This window comes from Aptenodytes patagonicus, chromosome 1 (assembly GCF_965638725.1).
Source record: "Aptenodytes patagonicus chromosome 1, bAptPat1.pri.cur, whole genome shotgun sequence".
Lineage (NCBI taxonomy): Eukaryota > Metazoa > Chordata > Aves > Sphenisciformes > Spheniscidae > Aptenodytes > Aptenodytes patagonicus.
Window position 1 is genome coordinate 37,232,947 of NC_134949.1, and position 22,769 is coordinate 37,255,715.

Here is a 22,769-nt window from a genome sequence, read left to right on the forward strand (position 1 = left end):
GTATTGAGCATTTTTCTGTTACACAAATGCATTCCATGTAAACAATCTATTTCCTTCTTCCCATCTAAAAAACTGCTTTCGTGCATAACTCACACATATATTCTGCCACACTTTTATACCTGTAGGTAATAGCTATAATCCAGCGGATAGTTCTTTGGATGTGAGGTGGAGTCAGTGCCTTCATCCTAAAGATAAACAAGATTGATCATACATCTTTGATCTCACCAACCCTCACTTTGTTTGCTAATCCCCAGCCAGTTGTGTACTTCTTTCCATCTGTTGCAACATCATGCGTTTGCACACTAGCAACTGATGACTTATAAACACTCTCTCCAGCAAAACTCCCAGTGACCCCTCCTCTCATATATCTCTTGATGGCATCATTCAATGATGTCGAACAGAATTGCCAGTGACTTTGTGATGCATTCCATGGAAGCAAAATGGAGGTTCACAAATGACTTTCCTATTGCAGTCCTGCAGCTTCAAGACTCTACTTGGAGGCTTTCGCTTACCTCATGTCCAATCTAAACCTCCCCTGGCGCAACTTGAGGCCATTTCCTCTCATCCTGTCGCTTGTTACTTGGGAGAAGAGACCGACACCCACCTCGCTACAACCTCCTTTCAGGGAGTTGTAGAGAGCGATGAGGTCTCCCCTCAGCCTCCTCTTCTCCAGGCTAAACAGTCCCAGTTCCCTCAGCCGCTCCTCATAAGACTTGTTCTCCAGACCCCTCACCAGCCTCGTTGCCCTTCTCGGGACATGCTCCAGCACCTCAATGTCCTTCTTGTAGTGAGGGGCCCAAAACTGAACACAGGATTCGAGGTGCGGCCTCACCAGGGCCGAGTACAGGGGCACGATCACTTCCCTACTCCTGCTGGCCACACTATTTCTGATACGGGCCAGGATGCCATTGGCCTTCTTGGCCGCCTGGGCACACTGCCGGCTCATGTTCAGCCGGCTGTCAACCAACACCCCCAGGTCCTTTTCCGCCAGGCAGCTTTCCAGCCACTCTTCCCCAAGCCTGTAGTGTTGCATGGGGTTGTTGTGGCCCAAGTGCAGGACCCAGCACTTGGCCTTGTTGAACCTCATACAGTTGGCCTGGGCCCATCGATCCAGCCTGTCCAGGTCCCTCTGCAGAGCCTTCCTACCCTCCAGCAGATCAACACTCCTGCCCAACTTGGTGTCATCTGCAAACTTACTGAGAAGCGCTCACAAGGCCTGTTCTATTTATGCTGTCCACTCCTCGGGCAGAGCTGGGCTTTTCCTGGTCACACCACATAATTTGAGTCCAGCAAACCCCCAAGCAGTGTCCTTTCTTAAGCTATGGGTATATTTAAGAGACTTGCAACACCACTTTTTGTTGTGTTTTGTGTGCAACTATCTAAAAGTGGCTGTAATCGCAGCCTTGGGCAGTTGATGATTTCCTTCTAGTGTTTTTCAAGAGAAGTCTGCTTCTGGTCTTTGTTGTTGGGAGCAGGCACACCATAAGGAGGAGTGGGAGGGTTGTGGGTTGATCCAGAGCTAGGAAGGTCAAGCAGCGTCAGAGGAAGGGGCTGCCTCTTTCCCTGTTTTAATGGTAAACACATTGGCACTTCAGCATATTTGTCTGCAGATTGCTGTTGCAGTAATTAAAGACACCTTTTCATGCAATGGATTCTTAGAAGTTCAAAGAAAAGAAGGAGGAGGATGTGTAAAAGATCACCTCATCAGGCTTGAATTTTTTTCAAAGTTTCGGTCATCTCAAATGGTCTCTCTGGCTCTTGCTAAAGCAGGAATATTTTTGCGAACTTAGTAACTGAAGCTTTTTTTTAAGAAAAAAAAAAGCAGCCAACTGTGATTCTGTATATGCTAGTCCTGAACTGCTGGTGCTTCAGCGGTGAACAAGTCACATCATAGTTTAGACCCTGAGATGCCCATTAAACCATCCTTAGGAATATTAAACAAGAGAATTCTGAGGTGAACAGTATTCCAGGATGTCATGTGGAATATAGCCCCTAAAAGAGAATGTCTTTTAGGTGGTTGTTTCTGTGATGATAAATAAAAAATAGTTGTGCTTTTAAACTAACCTGTAAGACTCGTTTACATCTATGTATGCTATAGTGCCAAGTGTTAGAATGACGTCAGTGGTAAATTAAGGGATCAAAAAAAAAAAAGGCGCCTCATTTGCTAAAAAGCAGTCATTCCTTTAGAAGTGTTCGTGACGTCTATGCTGTTGAGGATGCTTATTTGTAATTTTCCAGAATTAGATCTGAATCCATCCAGAATGGGCTTTAAGTGGGAAGAAATATCTAGCGATATTTTGGGAGGAACAAAGATTTGTTGGTATGCAGGTCAGTACTCAGAAGAAGCAGCTTTATTTTATTTATTTAGGAGACTCTTGTCATGGGTAAAAACAGCGCATAGAAACATTTTAGTGTGCTACTCACATTATTAATCTTTTTCTCATAAATTTGAATTTAAACAAAGAAATACTGCACATATAATTTATCAGATTCTCGTAATGTCTCTATAGTGTGCTGTAGGGAACACCACAACGGTGCTATGATGGCAAGAAGATGCGCAGGCTGACATACAGCTTTCTGTATTCTTCAGGCCCGTACTGTGGGCTTCAGCTTTGTTTCATTTGTATGGGGTTTGGGTTTTGTTTTTATAGTTACCATTGGCCCCTCAAACCTTTTAGTGAGATAGATAGCTGTTTATGCATTTATTTTTCAACCTCTTGACAATGTGTATGAGATTTGGGGGGGGCTTTTCTACATATTTCATAATTTATTCTATTGTCTTATGTTGTCTTTTCACTTTTTAAAATAACTGTTATTATTTCATATTTTGGAGGGCTGAAATAGTGTTTTCTGCTTTTTCCCCCTGTTGTATGGAGATTAAGCGGACTACCTTAGTTTCAGGTCAGATGATAGCATTTCAACAGGACAGTGAAATGACTGTAAGCATTCATCCCCCGTGGATGAAATCCTAGCCTGCAGCATTTCTATCATCTCCCACCTTGAAAAGTGGCAAGACAATTACTGAGGTCCTTGTAGATGGGCTTTAAAGCTGGGCATAATCTAGTGGTGAATGAAATGCAGAACCATCCAAATCAGTGACGTTTAACCCAACCACACGTCAGTCCAGGTGGCAAGATAAATTGGTACTCAGCTCTTTCCAGCCCATTTTCCTGGTTAGCACTCTAAAACACGAGAAACAGTTTTGGCACCTCCTACGTGATTTCTGTACATGTGCACACGCTTGTGCAAACACACTTTATTCTGTATTCACATTTTCTGGTGTAGGTAAACTGTTAAAGCATCTGTATTTCATTTCACGCCCCTCTTAAAAACAGTTGTTCTTTCTGGAGAGAGAGCACTCACCTTTCCCTTTGCCTTTCATCCTTTCTCCTCTTATTTGTGCGATGAAATTGCATCACTCTGTTGTGACATTCCAGTAGTGGATGCTACGCTCGTTTTAACCAAAAGAATATTCTTCTGAAACAAAACCTTGATATATTTATTTGTCAACAGATATGCTCTATAACTTCCGTAAAGAGGACTGAATGATAAAAATAATAAAATATGTGAAGCATTTAGGTGTTTCTGAAATCTACCCTTAAAAAGAGCAAGAGCCAGCAATCCCTTGTGCCAACCTCTTTTATCTCTTCCAAAGCTATTTCTCATTTACTGTAATGCTTAACAATTCTATTTCACAGTGTGCTTTAGATTCCCAACAACAGAAAAAAAACTCCAAACAACCCACACCTTAAGAAAAAACGACTTGCAAATCCAAGACCAGGCGTCTGTTTGTGTGCAGTTCTAAATGAAGCCTTACCATTTCTTAACTAATGAGGATCTTTTCCATGTGGAATAAATTCTTAGTACTTAGCAGCATTAGTAATGCTTCAAAAAAAAAAAAAGTATTTAAAAAGGTTCAGTTGCCAACTGCCTTTGACTGTCTCAGTAAGACATTGAAACAGACCTTCTGCTCTAAATTAATAAGGCCAATCACAGCCACACAAAGCCCAGAATGACCGATCATTCTTCTGGTGTCCTCGCTATCTTTACTGAGGTCAGATAAATCACTTTCAAGCTGTTAAATCAATGATCATAAATTAGAGCTCTGTTTTTACAGCGCCTTGTGGGAAATTCTCATGGTTAAATTAATCTAACAGCTGCAGTGAAGAGCACCTCCCACAAGATCATGTCAAAAGTTCTCTCCCCCCCCCCCTTTTTTTTTTAAAGGGGAAAAAGGACTGAATTACTTGTTTTTACCTAGCGCACAAAATGGAATCCCTCCATCTATCCCTGCTAATTCATGTTTCAATTGTACCCAGCTGTTTAAATTGCACTGCGCAGAGATTGCCTTGATCCCCAGGTGCTGGTACTCCATCTGTCCTGCTCTGAGAGACTATTTACAGCGGAGGTTAGGCCAGCGATTGCTGGGATGGAAAACTCATTTCTCAGCCTGGCTTTTATTTACACTCTTATTAAAGATCCTTTCACTCATGTTGGAATGGCAGCTAGTGGCTGCAGTGAGCGTTTGGCATTGAGCCAAGCAGCAAAATTACCATGTCGATGAAAGATAGCCTGCTTCCATTTTAACCTTTCACTGTTCTCCCCTTTCCATCTATATTTGCATGAAGAAGGATGATTATTGAAAGAGATAGGGGGACAAAGGGATGAGAGAATCCTTGTCAGCTGAGCTTTTCAAGGGATAAACCAATGGTTTGTGACCAATTTGGAAAAATCTTTACTGCCTTATTAATTTCCTACTCCTTTCCCTTAATTGCTATTAGAGTTTATTTTCACATGAAGCGGCAGAGCTGCTCATACTCTGCTCGCGTCCTTCCCCCGCTGCTTCCCTGTGCCTTGTGAACGCGACCCTGCGATATATCTGCAATGTTGAGGTTTCTACTTCATCCCCAATGCAGGTCACACAGAGCCACAGCAACACCCTCAAAGCATTTTTTTCCTACAAATATGCCTCTTAGAAATGAATCACCTTCCTGGGAGCAAGTGGCTCGTTGCACATCTCATGTTATTTTACTGGGGGAGGGCAAGGGAGAGTACGAACAGTTGCTGGGGGAGGTTGGCATGAAATCATCACGTTATGGACCTAGATGCATTTAAAAAATAAAAATAGTAACTGTTTCTCCAGAAACCTCAGCACATTTGTTTTTAGGAGCAACACAGGACTGGTGAAAAGCAACAAAATCCACCTCGGCTGTTGCGAGACAATAAGCGGCATTGTTGAGTGCCAGCTATTGCCCAGCTCAACAAGGAGAAGACCCCAAAATCTCAAGCCATTTGTGAGGCAGACCATGACCTTAAGTGCAGCAGCAGGGCAGGTTCTTGACTGCTAGCAAAGCCACGCTTTTCTTTCTCTTTGCCTGCTTCCAGGGCAGAAGGAAAGACGAGTCTATTTTCCGTTTTCCTGAGTGGAGGAGCAGTGACTCTACTGAGGGGTTTACGAGAGTTGGTGGTCTTGCTCCTGAGCCGTGTTTTGGGTAGTGTGCAAATACCACCGTTCACAAACAAACAAACAAACAAACAAACCTGGATATACCCTGAAGGATTTAACTCTCTACTTAGATGGTTGTGTCCTACCGTTGTTTAGCCACTGCTTACCCTTGCAGGTCCCCAAGAATCCTTGTCTCCACTAATCACCAGGAGTCTCAAATGCCTGCCGCTGGACCGGGGCAGGCGGCTTCACGGGACCAAGCCGTCTGATGGCCACAGGCTGGTGCATTCCCAGGACTTGCAGCTAGAGGAGGCTTTTCAGTACAGAGGTAGCTGTTGGCTCCTCCAAAGATTGAACAAACGTGAGTTATTCCTGGTTCAATTTTTAAAACTCAGTTTTGTTCCCATTGAGGACAAGGCACCTGGAGAAAGGGGTGTCTTGCTATTTTCCCCCACTAATCCTCCTAAAAGGTGGAGTGTTTGTTAAGAAAAGCACAAACATGTACTTAGCTGTATTCTGGGTAACTGGCAGCTAAAATAGGTGTATTTACTGACCACTGCTTGCTTTCAGCTCCTGGAACAGGCACAAACAGATCACGTTTTTCCAACTTCTTAGTTGCTGTTCAAAGTTCCTTGCCAATTTTTTCCTATAGACATACTTATAGAAATATATAAAGTTACAAATTCAATATTCTACAAGTGCTTATTTATCAGAACTCAGTCTGTGCCATATAGCTAACTTCAGGACTTCAGGTTAGTTGAGTGTTGTCTTCTCCATTTCCTAACTGACCGAGTACCTGAGTCGCATGCTACCCGCTTTCCTGGTGAAGCCAGCACCAGGGAAATCTTCCAGTAGCGGTAGCAGAGAAGCACTACTGGGAAATTTTACATAACCGTAAATCTTTCTATTTTCCTCTCCTTCCTTTTTTTTCTTTGGCAGAAACAGACCTTCCCTAAAACACCATTCTTAGAAAAATGTAACCACAGCAAGATTTACTGTCTGACCATTGTGTTTAATATTTTTCCCATTCATAAAATACTTGTATGTCTGAACATGAGACTTAGTTTGAAGGGTGTGTTTTGATTCTTGTCTGGCTCATTTGAGTTGCTTCTATGCTAGTGCTCAAGCAGAGAAAGGGGTAAGGGTGATGTTTCAGCTCTTCTAACATATTCTGAATTCCTAGATGTAAAATTCAATTGCATGAGTGCTGGTGAAAAACAAGCACTAAGAGGGGGTGCAAAGACCAGCAAAGTAAATTAATTTTTTTTTTTTAACTGGGAGCAAAGCGAAGTAAATCCTCAGAAAATGCAGTGTAAGAAATCTGTATGAGGAGCTTGTTTGTGGAGTACCTTGATCTCAGCTAGAGGAGATGCAGTTAACATTTGGCTGACAAAGCTCTAGGGAAAGCTGGAGGATGGTAAGAAATAAGACATTTGGTGCAATTAGCTGCAGTACCAACTTTACGAAAGTAAACAGGCACAGCGTGGGGACGGGAGGATCTTTCAGAATCAAGGTCTAAACGGCTTGAGGATGTAGCAATTCCCCGCCCTTTGTACATTCTTTGGCAACTCCCTATTTGAGTAATCGGTTTGTCTGCTTCTAGATCCTGGAGAACTGCAACTGGATTTGGCTGCTTCTTGTCTCCCCTTCCCCATCCCAGTACGTGCTGTGATACTGCACTGTACCGTCAAACAGCTGCCTCAGCCCACATCCGCTGAGGCGCTCCAGCTGCAAAGGGCTGCAGGATTAAAAATTAAACTAATACACATTTAAGGGATCCGGATGGGCAGACTCAGTCTAAATTTTTGAAGAGACTAAAATGACTGCAGGTGTATCGGTTGCTTTTACATCCCTGAGCTTTTTTGAATATTATACTGGGCAGAGAAAGGGTCTCTGTTTAGGAACAATTTGTGCTACTTGATGAGGCGACTGTCATTTGTCTTCAACAGTTACTCTCACGGGAAAACAATATATTTTCTTGTCATTTTACTCATGGACATCTCACAGAATTTCCACGTTCTTAAGTCTTACCTTCCTAAAGCAAAAATAGCGAAATTTCAGGTTTGTTTGCTTAGCCCCCCAAAAGTTGTAGCAATAATTACAGAAATAAGCAATGACTGTCACATCAGGAGCTAAATGCTGCATCTGAGCTTGTGTGATAACCAGCCAGCTCCTCATTTGCTGAAGCGAAGTAGTTTCCCTGGAGAATAACTGGGCCAAAGTAGAACCCTCTAAAATCAACTTAAAGCCAATAAAGTTTCCCCTTTCAAATAGGAGAATTCACACATTACATGCTTGTTACTTTTCATTTTGAGGTAACGAGCAACATAAGGTTAATGAAGAAATCGTTTCCCTTTCTATGGGGCTTCCCTTTGGCTACCAGCGATTCCTGCATTGCTGGCGATGCTGTCTGTATCAGCACCCATAGGAAGCGAGCGGCGTGGGGAGGTGGATGGCCAAGGACCCAGTGGCACGTCTGAAACAGCAGTTAGCAACTACTCCAGAGTGTTTTAAATCAGAGAGGAGCATGGTAACGAGAAGGAAGGAAAAATACCAGCCATAGCATAAATGAACCAGAACGATGCTCTGTTGGGGTACAGCCTGTTGGGAAAGGCCTTGATTTACCACAGACAAGGAAAAAGCCCCAACCAACAGACTGGTAAATGCAGGGATGCCTGTGAAGCTCAGGGATGATGCCAAACCATTACAGCTGGTTGTAGTGCCATCTTTACAGAAGAACGCCGTAAGGGATTGCCTTCTATTGCTTAAGGGAATAAATACTTGGGAGTAAAGATCAGGGACATTTTGACTCTTTAGAGCCTGAGAAATTACGCACTATACACCCAAGAAAAAGGTTGCAATTCTAATCTTAGGTGGCCTAAAATTCATGATGGTTCAGAGATCTCCTAGAATCATAGAATCATTAAGGTTGGAAGAGACCTCTAAGATCATCGAGTCCAACCGTCAACCCAACACCACCATGCCCACTAAACCATGTCCCTAAGCGCCTCATCTACACGTCTTTTAAATACCTCCAGGGATGGGGACTCAACCACTTCCCTGGGCAGCCTGTGCCAATGTGTAACCACTCAACTCCTCTACCTATGCATCTAAATAATCAGCCTTAAATCAGCTGCAGTAAAGATCTGATTATTTTTTCTACTGCAGGTTCCTCCCTCTCCCCTTCGTATTTTGTGGCAGAGGCTGTAGACTATTTCTGCAGCTTCAAACTTATGATAAATTGTTCTTAAATTATTAAAAAAAGTCTCCGAATCATCTGTTCTTTATCTACCTGTAGACACATTTTGTCTACCTTGATCATACTCCTTTTTATTAACCTTGTCATCAAAGCACAGTTTCTCCTGAAATCATTTTATGTCCTGAAATGTTACTGCATCCTTTGTTTTGCAAAGTGGAGGATTTTTAAAAAAGCTTTCGTCCTTCCTTCTAACAAGAACAGGATGTGCAATAACTTTGGTTTATATAAGCCTTCCTGGAAAGCACAAGAGAAACTCTGGAATCAATAAAAGCTGCAGCGTAACAGCATAAAGAAGTAAACTTTTTGTGAAGGTATGTTGCGCTATGAGGATCCATTAATAAAATGAAACTTCAAGGCCTCGGTTTTACAGTAACTGTAGAAAATACAATAAATTACTGGGATTGTTCCCTTATGTATGTTGCTTTAGTTAACTGAGTATATTCAGTAGAATACCATGAATATATTATTTGGCTAAGCACTGATTCATTGCCTACAGGAATTCTAGAAAGCGATGTCCAAATTTGAAGAGCTGTATCTATTACCTAAAAACAAAAAATAACAAGCCTTACTTGACCTTAATCTTGCAGAATTTAGGGCATAAGAGATGCAAAAGCAATAGGATGACGTGGAGCAAGCTCCTTTAGGTTCACTTGACGTACAACAGCTCCCGTCACTGCACGCTACCAACGCTTATTTATTCAGCTGACAGCGGCGAGCCAGGCAAAGCTGTGCTGAAGTTTATTTGCACAGCAATTTTAAACTTGACTCAGTGGTCGGACTGCAGTAGTAAACCGTAGGACTTAACGGGAGCGTGAGAAGCACCAGAGTGAAAATAACAAGTCGCTTACCCTTGCACTCTCCGTTATGCTCAGTGAACATAATGGGCACGTGCAGCATTTTAAAAACTGGGGTAACACTAGAACGAATGTTTTCACTGCTCTTCTACTAAGTGTGAGGTGAAACAGGAATCGGGAGAACCGCTTGTGCTACAATGCAATATTTTGAAGATATAAACAGTAGATATATGCCTAGCTGTCATTCTCTTGCTGGCAACCCCGATGGCTATTGCCCGTGGCTCTGTGCTGGCACAACGCAGAGGCCGGCGTTACTTCCTGCATCTTTGGTACCTTCAAATACATCTTTGGTTACTAAATAACCGTGACAGCTTGCTTTGGTGGAATCTATGAATTCACCCTTGGTTTTACTCTAAACTCAGAGCCGAATTTGAGACCGTGATTCCTAAGAAACTGGGGAGGAGGGAAAGCTTATTCAAACTGTGTTGTCATTTCAAAAATTACGCCCACTTTCCTCGTGCCACAGAGAGTTGATAGCTGATCACTTTGCATAGCTCTTCATTGAGTCAGAACACGGCAACTGGCAGTCTGAGCAATGAATCGTTACCTGATGGCAGCACACAGCTCACACAGTTATCCTACAGCTGAACTCCTCCAGATCAACCCATACGCTAATGCACCTCACAGGGATTTACTTCATTAAATCGAGACTGAGACCTTTTGTCAGTGAATCGTCCATTCCCTTGTAAAGCAGAGTGCACTACTTGTCTGTATTGCACAATTAGTAATACACACACAGAGACTTAGGTACTTTTCAGGACAAAGGCAGAATAATAATGGTTATAGGTATAGATGGATATATATAATATATAATTTAAAACTTTATTATTTTAAAACTTTGCGCATACACTTCTTCAGCATCCTCCTCTTTTGTTCATTGCACTGAAAAGTTTCAAAAAACACAAAATATATCCCTTTACTAAACATTTTTTTGTTCTTAGGTTACAAAAAGATTAACATTTCACAGTCACAAAGCAGAAGTACATTGGTCCAAAACATCTTCCTCCAGCAGGTCCTCCATTCTTCAGGACATATGAAACCTAGACAGTTGTACAGATCTCAAAACAAGATGACTTGTCCAATGAAGGAAAGAAAAAGGTGGCAGCTGTTAAAAAAAAAAAAAATCCCAAACCAAAATAAGACACCTACGAAAGACCGCCACCAGCAATGGTTAAAAAAAAAAAAAGAGAGAAAGAAAAAGGAGTGAGAGTGGAGGCGGACAAGGGCACCCTCCTTCAAGTACATCACAGGCAGAAATACAGCAGCACAGTTACAGCATCGTTTGGTCACTCTCTCTATGGCAGCCACATCACTATATCTTTATCTAAGACACGTGGAGGAAAACTATTTACATACCAAAAACGTTGGGGAGGAACAACAATTCCACACAGTTTGCAATTCATGTTTGATACAAAAATGTTGAAAGTATTTGTGCATAAAATGTAAAATAAAAGCAAAACACCGAGGCAGGAAGAAACACAGCAGATTTGCTTGGAGTGTGTAGTGTTCTTTAAAAACCTAGCAAAAAGTTCAAAGCCAAAAGCTGCCCAAAACATTAAGTGCAGTTCTTCAAAAATATCCTGGAGGCACAGAGTCAACTGTACCTCACAGACCTCTCTTGTCATATTTTAACATGGAAGTAACTTTAATATGGAAATCCACTGCTAACAGCAGACTCTGACCACTTTTCCTTTAGCTTTTTAGCCCTGCTGTTTCTTAGAATTTATGAAAAAAAAAAAACCCCTCTCTCTCCAGCATGAGGCCACCGAACATCAGCCCTCTCAGACAACATGCTTTTGTGTTCATGAAGGAAGCATCATTGCATTAATGTACCAAAAGATGGTTGCGTGCCTCACTTAAGGTGTAAACAAAATTTCTAACTACCTTCTTCATCAAATTAAACGAAGAAGATTTTAGGCTGTAGTGCAAGAGAAAAATGTCCGAAATGGCTGTACTACCTTCCGCAACAGCATTCACAGGAGAATGGTGGAAGCTTCTTGGTTTCGAGTTTCTAGAAATTGGACTGGACTAGGCACCAGAAGACAGTGCCTACATTGCACTGTCGGCTAGCCTGAACCATATGACATACTGTTTCCTTTCCTCGCCGTTGTCCAAGGAAGGACGAGAACTTGCCTGACTTTCTAAGCAGTGTCTATGTACAGGCAAGGACGCAGCACTGTGCAAGAGTGTATGAATACGGATGTAACTCAGGACTGAGGTTCCTTGCTACTGAGGCTTAAACAATTTTGGATACTAAGGGAACTTGACTGGCAAAAAAACCCCATAGTGCTTCCAGCATCAGGCAGTAACTAAGATGACATGCCAAGGATCTAAAATTGGGAGTTGGTGCCTAACTTGCTGCAGTTTGAGGAGGCAAGCTGTCTGGTCCTAACGCAGGAGCTTCACTGAGCCCTAGAGCAGCTGCAAGTCTGCACATAGCAATATCCATGAAAAACGGTATTGTGCACCATGGATCCTCCCTGCCATCAGTGGTTTCTAATGTGACTCCCAAAATAATTCAACCTATAAAGGGAAGCGGAAATGCTTTTAATTGTTCTTGCTCCTCACACAATACCTCCCCAATAAATGACTCCTGCCTCCTATTTATACGAGGCTTTGGTGTGTATATGTATTTATACTATGCCTTGAAGCAGAGCACGGACCACAGTGCAGGCACGTAAGAAGGTCCTAGTGAACGCAGATAGAAGCGAAAGCCCAAGTACTAACACAGCATATTAGAGAAGTACGCTCTAGGGAGGCAAGTAATTGTGTAACAGATACTTCGTAAAAAAGCAAAACAAAAAGCATCACAGCATAGTTTCAGTCACATACATCTGAGTAGGAAGCTTTTTATTATCCTTTGAAGTTCTCAGAATTTATTAATTGATGCTAATTGATATTAATTGTTGATACTGTACTTCCACCCTTTCCAGGAGAGGGTGTGATAGCTAACACAACTCCACCTGGGCACAGCCGCTGCAGAGAAGCAGGCTGACTGACAGCAATACCTCAGATAACCAACAAACATATTGGAGGTTGATTCACGAAGCCATACCAGCGCCCACGAGATTTTGCTCTGAGAAGTCACCAGCCGGTTTGCTCCCACCAAGTCATGCACTCTGCTAACCCATCTCTCCAGGGGTACGTTTAAAAACACCGCTGAATGAGAAGGTGCATTTTCCATTGCCTTGAGATTACACTTTTAAATTTTGGCAAATGCTACACTGGAAATTTAGTTCCACCACAGTGTACTCAGGTTTTATAATGACTGGTATGCGTGTTGACACCACGTTACCAAATAATGAAGACTACCACTGCGTGGGCACTGAAATATTTGACTCAGGCTTGTAGTTAGTACCAGCAAGCACCAGCTTCTTTGCTGTTCAGACGACTCCGCCGGAATTGCCAGCATTAGTTTCTTTGTGAAAGAGGATCTGAATTGCTAGAGGACTACACAACTGCATTTGCAAAGAGACAACAGGAGTTACACAGAGCATGAAAAGCATGTTTACAAGTTTATTAGGCCAAAAAAAAAAGTGCAAGAGAAGTTCTCTTGCTTAAACTTTAAAACATGTGAGGGGCCATGTGAAAAATATTCTAGACTCCAAACCTCTCTTTTCACCCAGCTGCACACAGAAAAAGAGGTAAAGGGAAAAAAAAATAAGGAAAGAATAGATAAAGCATGACAACACATAATCAGATATGCCATTGATTTATGCTGAAGCTCTAGAATATAAAACATCCGTGTTCTGCACAGCTTTATCACATGCAGGCACCGGGGAATGCACGGAACAGTTTTCAGGCTAAAACCATGCAGTTTGCTGCATGTTTGAGCCGTTACTCTGCATTGTCTCCTCTCAACCTGAAACTCCTACTGGGTCTAGAGACGTAGAGCAAGGGTAGTTTAAATCCACTGAGACTGTTGCACACGTACTTCCAGATGCAATCAAATAAAGCATCTGGGCAGCTATACTGCACACCCGCTGCATGGTGTTTACAGAGCACATTATAAATCACAAAACTGGCAAGCTCTAGGCCACGCCTGTTCAGGAGAAAGTCTGCAAAGGGCACGGCATCCTCTTTCTCCTCCGGAAAGGACGCAACATTTGTGAGCTGCTTAGTCAGTGCCCTACAATTATGTCAGCCCCTTATCTTTTGGCTATCCAAGAAGTACAAGCCAGATGAGCAGCTCCAAAATAATGTGGTCAGGGTGTAGATTAGGTTGAACTTGGCTCCCCAGCCACTATACCTGCCTATACACTAGAACCTTCTGAATTTTTTTCTTGAATTCCTGCCAATGAAGTAAGGGAGCTGCCTGCTTGAAGAACAGGCAGCCAGGTTAAGCTGCAGATTTGCTCAGTTGTTTCCCTCTTGGACTAATACTTTTACTCTGATAATGTTTTCTCAGATTTTCTTTATTTAAGTTGATTCACCACTGCTAAGAAAAAAGCTGCTGAAGCTAGCCATGGGCTTGTATCTATCTCAGTGATCTTTTGATGCTTGACTACAGTCCTCAATACCAAGAGGACAAAGTTATAAGCTGTCACTTTCTGATCACCGAGTCAAGCAGGCAAAGGTATATTGAATAATAAGCGAGGCAGGAAGAAGTGAAACGACTTTTAAATAGGTCACTATCTGGGTATCCAAATTGATAATGAGAACAATACCACCACTTCAAGTAGGAATCCAACAAAAAATACCCAAATAAATTTACTGAATCCCAACTGATGCAAAAGCTGTATGGTCAGGGATCCTTTCAACAGGATAAAGCAGGCAGAACCATTCAACGAATGAAAAATCTCTGATCCCAAAGAAACCATGGCCTCCAGGTAAACATCACATAAAGTTGAGTTTGTGTGCTCTGTATAATCATGGTATACACACAACAGGGAATCTTGAGAAATAATTCCTCACACCAGAATAAATCTTGCCATACAGAACTGTGACCTATTTCTCCCGGACCTTTGCAGGTGGCTGTTTTAACTGCAGTAAACAGGCATAGTCACACTGAAAACAATTTCAGTTTTCCTACTAAAATACAGGAATACAGTCTACTGAAGAAGAGACAGGAGAGGAAAATGGGGGTTCGAAGGATTACACAAGTTTGAAGTTGTCCATAGGTAAGTCATGAATGCAACTTTCTGAAAGAAGAAAACTCGAGTCTCATATATGTATATATAGGTATTTTTAAATGAGATGTGACCCAAGTCACCTTCTGAATATTTGGGGGTAGATTTCAGGAGCCTCCTTGGCTTCTGATACCCACTTCTACTTTCTCAACTGAAATGGCTCTTCCAAGCTACATGGTAAACTGAGAAGAAAATTGATTCCCCACCTGAAGGGATGACAGAACCCATAATATGCTAGCAGCATTTAAATCCCATTCCTGTTAAGCACCAAAACCATTTCTATAGGGAAACTGTAATCTCAAGGGTTATCTTTAATCATATACAGTATATGTGCAGAGCCCTACCTTTTGGGCAGAAAAATACCCCTCCAGCATTAGTTTGGAATAGATTACATCAACTGGAAGTGTCCTGGTCAGATCACCAAAACCATATTGTCTCTTACAGGCCCTTCCCAAAAAGATCCCCGTCCTATAACCACTCTTGATGCTACTTTCACGACTGTTTGTTCCCATGTATTAAAGGGATGACGTAGACAGAGATGTCATCTCCAGAGCCCAGCCTGTCGTTGGATATTCGCCAGCCCCGGTCCTTCAGCACTCCCCTGGCTCGCATCACCAGGTCCTGCGCCGCCAGCGTGTACCTGTGGAAAAGGCAGAATACAGCCAGGGAGTGCTCGTCTTCGTGAGGAAAGTGGGTTTTCACAGCCTGCCAGGTTTACTGTTGTGAGCTACCAGGACAAGCTTCCCAGTGTTTTAGAAGCAGGCAGGAGAAATGCAAACCACGGCATACCCACAAAGCAACCCCTTCCAGTTCAGTGACGGCTCCTGCCTCAGAATCTAAAGGTATTTGACAGGCACCAATCGATCAAAAAGTCACTGGTCATTTTGGGAGCCCGGCTTCACCCGTTTTCAGAAAAACGTTAACACACTTGCCTTAACAAATTGGCTTTCTAGGAGTAGCCTGAAAAACTGAGGACCCTAAATAACACTACTTGCTGTTGAAAATGACACCTTGTTCACTGACACACCTGAAGGTCAACATGGCTCAACTATTTCAGAGACAAACTGTAACAAAGAAAGTCATCTGAAAGCAAGTAAGAGAACACTAAAAATAGAATCCAAATTACACTTCAAACCAAGTAGACTAACTTGTCTGTTTTCCTTGACCGTAAGAATGATTTTTAAATCTCTTATTCTGAAACTGGAAAAGGAAACTTACAGTTAATACAGCCAGATTAACAGAGTCCCACAGTCCTCTCACATTTATGAGTCCAATGAAAACTGTGTGAATGTGAGTTGTGGAGTGCTTATTTTAGTGAAATACCGTTTCATGTTGCTTCAAAACTCCCAGCCTATGCTGGGCTGAGCGGCATTGGATTTATGGGAGTTATTTTCTGTCCTGAAAAAATAACAGATGCTGCTCGGGGGCAGAAGGGTGTCAGAGTCCAAAAGGTGGTGCATGACACTGCTCCGTCAGGTGCTCCAACATGTTCTCCCTTATCGTTTTACCTGCTGTTACTAGATCAACACATCTGTGTACTCATTTAGAAGTTTCCTCTGAAAGAAGTCTCATCATGGGTAAACAGCTACTGTCACGTGGTTTTCTTCATCAGTCCAACACCTGGCTGAGATGTTTTGAATTTGGTTGGGTGGAGGCAAGCTTTTCTATGATTTGATAATTAAAAATTAATCAAACAGTTAAAAGATTGGCAAGAAAAAACAGTTCAATATTGTGCCTGCCTGTGTTTTATTTGAAGCATAAGTATCAACCTCCAAGATGACTCTATGAAGCCACCAAAAGCAAAGCACACCTCTGTAGTTTCCAGAAACCAGGAAGGACAAGACGGGTCTGCATTTCAAGACCCCCTTTTCTAGGGAGGATCCTTGGCCAGAAACGATCTGCCCAGATTTCATCTGAGGAAAGGGAAAGAACAGTATCTCCATTCATCAGAATCAGTGGTGGTGGTGGGGAATTTAAGTGAGTATCCAGGATTGTTCTAACCCCAGATATTTTCACCGGAGAATACATTATTAAATGGTAATTTCTATCACTAGAGACTTTATTCATTCTCTGGGGATAAAAGAAGGAAGAAACCCCAATTATGTTCTGTTTCTACAATTTTGGTGCCGTAAAGTCAAATGACTCCTTTGAACCAGGAATAGATTTATTTGCTCTACTAGAAAGATTTCTTCAATGCAAATAAACCAACATTTGACTACCCAAAAGGTTTGATGTTAAATCCAAGTAAAGTTGTACAGAAGCAATGCACCCCCTGCTCCTAATGGTACTGAGTGGTAAAATTTCCAGCCCTCACTAGTTTTGACAAAAGATTTACTTTTAGCAATAAGAGAAGGGCCCAAGGCATGAACTCTAAGACACAGGCTTGCACACACACATGCACACTGTCCGCAGGTTCCGAGATAAGTCTGTACCAATGACCTCGAGCTGTAACAGCAGGATGTAACAAGAAGCACTGCCCGTCCTAATGCAACATGGAATTGTATTTTCTAAGGGGAAAAAACCCAAACATACATACTTGCACTCCCCAGCTCCCAAATCCCCAAATCAGATGCAGGGCTAAGGAACAAAAGGACTCCACGTGGCAAGCGACAAACTGGAATATTTATTCACAGCATGTCTGATTCACTCAGCTGAGTGAATTTTGGCTAGAACATCTTTTCCAAGGATTTCTCAGCTATTGTCAGAATTTAAGAGAACACCCATCATTCTGGGAGAAAACTTTGCCTTCCTCCTTTTTCTAATTAAGAAGGGCTCCCCACATCTAAAGAGTACAAAGGAATGAGTATTGCTCTTGATTGTGTAAAGCTTTTGCTGCTTAATGTTTGGAGAGGGCAAGATGAAAAAAAAAAAAAGGAATTTTAATAAACCAGAAATTCTCTCGTAAACAGACTGTGAAATACACAAGAAAACCAGCACACTGAAGCAAAGGAAAAGGAACAGGTGAAGGCAGCAGCAAGGTAACATATTCCTCTCCTTGTACAGAGCTGAATTGGTGCGATGCTGTTCAACTTGGCACTAGAGGAGATAGGATGAGTCTCTTGTACCTGGAGATGAATAGCAGCAGCAGTCCATTACCAAATGCTTTATTCTCCAGTGCTGTGAACTTGGGATTCAGCTGTCAAGACAGCATTAGAGAACTGCTGAAGTAGTTTTAAAGTACCCTCTTCCTCCTAATGAACAGCCTCTCTGGAATACAACTTTTGTGTTTTAAGAATAAATATATATGTTTTTTTCTTCTGCTGAAGCTTTCAGTATTGATCAGTGAAAGTACTGCAGGAGAAATGGTGACAGTGGGGGAAACGTGCTGCTGTCTGAGCAGCTTCTTATCTTCTAACACCCAGCAGAGGTGGAGCAACTCCCCCGCATCCTCATAAATCTCTAGCTAGTGTGAGAAAGAGTGTGAGAGGGAACGAGAAAGGACAGGAGGGAGGACAAGAAATAAAAGATTTCCAAGGTCAGTGGGTAAACCTGCATAAGTGCAGCTGAAAGAAATGGGCAAGAGTCATGATTGTCTATCTTCATACCTCTTCAGAGAGATGATGTATGGAAAGCAGCAGTGTGTCGCTACCACCTGTTCTTCACTCAGAGTCCCCTTCATGCTCTTGTCTGCCACAACACCCATAAGAAATGAGTTGGCTAAGAAATCCAGCTCCACCCCAGCTGCTTCACTCCCTCACAGCCCTGATGGAGGAACTGTTCTCTAATCAAGTCTGTGCCCATCACCCGCTGCCCAAATCCCCTGAGGCTGTGTCTGCATGTCTGGGTGAAGGCAGACCAGAGGACTCTGCTCTCCCTGCACTTGAAGATGCCCAGGCACATGCTACGTTTGACAGGATTCAAAGATGTTTTTCTGTGGGTAACAAACACTCATAGTTCTGACAGTAAATATCAGCAGGAGAGAGTCCCCAAGAGCATTGCCAAGGGCTGTAAGCTCTTACCCATCAGGCTATAAAATGACCTCTAATTCAAATGGGAGGGATATTGTTCCCTCAAAGAGCTAATTACATAACAGATAAGTACTCTGCAGCTCTAAAATCTTCCTCTCTAGCTTTTTTTTTTTTTAAATATGCTGCTGTCAGGGAATAAGTAGGCTACTGGGTCAGGCAGATCCAGAGTCTGCTCCACAGGTAGGTTTCTCCAGAAGATCATAGCATTACCAAACCCAGGGGGCAAGTCTCTTACATTCTGACAAGTTTTCTACATCCCTAGAGATTTCACATTTCCAGCTGATCACCTCACCACAGACTATGTCACTACACTCATCACAGAACCTGACGTTTTGTGGGATAACATTTCCTTTAAACATAACACTGATAATACGGCAAACAAGATTTTCCTGTCACTGACTAGTGAGAGGAATGAATGCAGCTCCACAGTCTGAGCTGCTATGCTATTGTAAATTCATTAGTTATACCTCATTTGGACCACTGTGAAGTAATTACGTAAAACCTCTCACACAGTACTTTAAATCCTTTAAATATTCTTTACAACCAAGCAGCAAGAGCAGTTCCACAAAGGTAATTTTCATAAATATCATTGTAAACTATATGAGGGACTGCTCTAATTACCTTTTGCAAGCTGGTATGAGAAATGTCTTGCCACTGCTATTTGTAAGCCTCTAAATGACCTGGCACAAAGTTACTTAAAAGAACAAATTAATTTTCAATTCGGATGTCCATTCATAGACCAGTAGGTCAAACACTAATAAATGTGTTTGTTCTAACTCGTAATACAGCAGGCCCAATTCTGGAGTGTGTTGCACTCACGCTGGCACAAACAGGAACTAATGCCCCACAATTACTAGGGCTAGACCAGCACAAACAAATCTAAATGAAACAAAGAAAATATCTTTCTTTCCTTTAATGTCTGATTTCTATGAGTGTTTTATAATGGATGAAAAATTACTCACCTAACAAGTCAACAGATGGAACAAAGTATTCCCATTCCTACTGCAGGAAATGTGGTGGCCCTCACCAGCTTTGGAAAGACCAAAAGTAACAAGACAGACACAGCACACCCAGACTGTATTCACAACAGACAGGATCAGTGAGGACAGTCGGAAGAGCCAACCTTTCCCAATTACTAGACGAGAATGGAGACAGAGCGGGGCAGAGGTATTACATTTTACCAGGTGCCTTTGCAAGAGGAGACTCGGGTGCAGAAATGAGAGCAAAAGCTCCCTAGCACCTTTGAACAGTGCTAGGGAACAACCGAAAGTAGATTGGGTGGGTCATCGCCTCCTACCTTAAATTAATGGCATATCTGCATAGCACAGTGCCAGATGCCCCAGAAGTGCCCCTTGCTAATCCTGCCTGATCTCCTCCCAGAGAGAGGGCAGAGACACTTCCTTGTCTTGCTGAAGCAGAGACAGCCTTGGCTGTCATTCATACCACATCTCCTCTTCGGCGCAAGGAGGTGGGGAAGGTCAAAATACTGCAGTTGCAGCTTCATGTCAACCATCCATTCACCTGAAGACTGAGTGCTTCCAGCAAAAAATTGTTTTGCATTCCATGTTTGTAAGCGTCAGGGCAAGAAAATACTGCTCACGAGTTACTTTGGAGCTGCTCTCACTTTAAATCCCAAGTGACTGTCAGCGTGTCCCAGTTATCTTCCTTGTTTGCTGATGGAGAACAGGACTGACCCTGTGAAGATGACCACTTAGAAACATGAGAAACACCCATTTTGAGATGGGTTTCCCCATGCCCTCAAGAGTTGCCACATCTAAACAACTGTAACTTGAGCTCTCGCACTGTCCCGCATGTTTTCACTTGGCTGCCAAGATATCCCAGTGCTTACTTCTGAAACTCTGCTTTCTGTGGGCCAACTGTGGATGCGTAAAAAGCCCAGGGCGAGGGCAGAAGACAGCGACGGACAGGCCTGAATTCAGGAGCAACACGCACTTCCCTTCCTGAACAGTCCCTAGGGAAGGATAAAGCTCTTTCTACTTTCACAGTCCTCCCTTTTACAAGCGAGAGACTTCTGATCTCTAGCATAATGTTTTAATTCACAGCGACACCGAACTCGGCAGCAGACAGACTGATGGACTTACTCAAGGCAGACAGCGCTCTAGCTAGTTGTTTGGGAACTTGTTTGTTTGCTTGATGGTATGTTTTAAAGAGAAAAACTGATCAAGTAAGAGGTTATAAAGACAGGAAAATGAAGAGGATGAGGTAGGTTAACATTGTGAAATGAAACAGAATCCAACTAAATCAAATAGAGTCAGACTTTCCACCTATTTTAACCCTATTTTGTCGCCACACCTGTCCTGAAGCTGGTAGCACTGAGCATCCCCTACTGAAGGTGGGTTTAAAGGTCATAGCATGACCAGGAATGAGTGGGAACCACACTGTGCAGTATTTATACGTACATACATACAGTGAGAGAGAGGGAGATACATGCTGATGATGTCCTAGTGAGAAACAATCTTTAGTGTCAAGGGACTATCCAGAGGAGACTTAAGTGGAAACCTGTCACTGCTGGAGACAGAGACCTGTTGCTAAGACCTCAGCCTCCCACAGTTTCCACAGGACCTCGTACGGCAAACAAAATGGATCCTATGCCAAGATACTGTGATCCCACAACTTTTCCTTTGAAGATAGGCAATTCTGAGTTATAACAGACTCCCCTCCCCCTCCACCCCAAACCCCCACATTTGCTGTAGAGGCTCCATCCATCTTATAAAATGCCATCTTGTAAGTGTTGCATATTTACTGAATGTTATTCATATCATACTTCCTACAAAAATACGTTACCAGAAAATGCTCTTCTGTGGAGAAGCTAGAGAATCAGGGATGAGCACGAACCTGTGGGGATCATCGGGGTCACAGTTTGGTAGAAAGTTAGTGACAGCTTCTGCCACTTCTTCATTTAACAGCACATCCCAGAGTCCATCAGTAGCTAGGATCAGAACATCATCTGGCCCATGCTCGTACTGCAGGAGGTCATAGACTCTCACCTAAAACAAAAAAAAAACCCAAGAGACATCCATGAAGGAGGAGACTGTCAGACCTGTTTGTGAAACGTTGCTGAGTTTGGCTGTGAGTTAGCAGGTTTGGCCAGGGCAGTGAAATACCTCTCCCACAGCACTGCTGGGGTCTGTCTCCAATTTAACCCTCAAGACACCACCCCTTCCTGTCCCAGCTCAGTGCAGCTCAAGTGCTGACCCCAGCCGGGATGGATGCAAGCGTTCCTAAACCAGACTGTAAAGCAGCGCTTGAAGCTTCCCCCGCCTGGCAGCTTGGTTGCAGCGTGAGGCTCTTCCCTATCATTGGCAGGACTAGTCATATGGAAGCTGAATAATTTATTTGATGAATTTTTGATATTTTCTAATAAAATATTCACAAATAATTGTTTTCACTATTTGTCCAGATCCATTTAACTCTGCCAGACATATTGCACATGTTCAGAAATGCCTGTGTCGCAGAAGGCATTGCATTCACTTTTCTAGACCTGAGGCAGCTGCTGCACTCAAGAATTATGCCTCAGCAAGTGAGTAGTTCCACGAAATGGAGAAAAACTGTTTACCTGCTCAGTTATCTGTATCTGTAAGGACTTCAGTAGGTACAGACCGATTCAAGATCTGCACAAAAGTGAACCCCCAAGCTTATCCACACTATTAAAATGCCCACTGGCTTCACCTTGTCAGTCTGCAGCCACAGTCAGGCTTACTACTGCTGCTGACACCTCCGTAACACCCTGCCTTTAAAACAACTTCCACTATCCTCTTCCCGACGAGGCTCGGGAAAGCCGGGAGCAGAGGGGGCAGACACGGGGTGGGCCAGGAGGCCGTCAGCTGAGCCAGAACACGAGGAAAGGTCACAGCAAGTGTTTTAAACCAAGCCCTTAGTTGGGTGTAACTCTCCTTCCAGCACACACTGTATTCCAGCTGACAAACCGCCTGCAATTTCCAGGTTGCGATGGGGAGCCGTTACGAAGCGCTCATGGAGCACTTTAATTACCACAGCAAGAACCACAGTTTGAAAGAAGCGTGACAACCTTGGCAAAGCAGACAGGAGGAAACAATCATCTGTACTGAAGTTTGGAAACAGTGCACCTCGTCA

At 42.9% G+C, this 22,769-nt stretch overlaps 1 protein-coding gene across 1 annotated transcript in view; it reads right to left on the reverse strand.

Annotated features, from left to right (window-relative positions):
* Positions 1-13,055: 13,055 nt before the first annotated feature.
* The window catches only part of PPM1H (protein phosphatase, Mg2+/Mn2+ dependent 1H), a 143,208-nt gene continuing 133,494 nt past the window's right edge, over positions 13,056-22,769 (reverse strand). Inside the window, exons 9-10 of the mRNA XM_076332063.1 lie at positions 21,513-21,664; positions 13,056-15,328 (exon numbers count right to left, since the gene is read on the reverse strand). Coding sequence (XP_076188178.1) covers positions 15,181-15,328; positions 21,513-21,664 — 300 coding nt within the window. The 3' untranslated portion in view covers positions 13,056-15,180. The remainder of the gene's footprint in view (positions 15,329-21,512; positions 21,665-22,769) is intronic.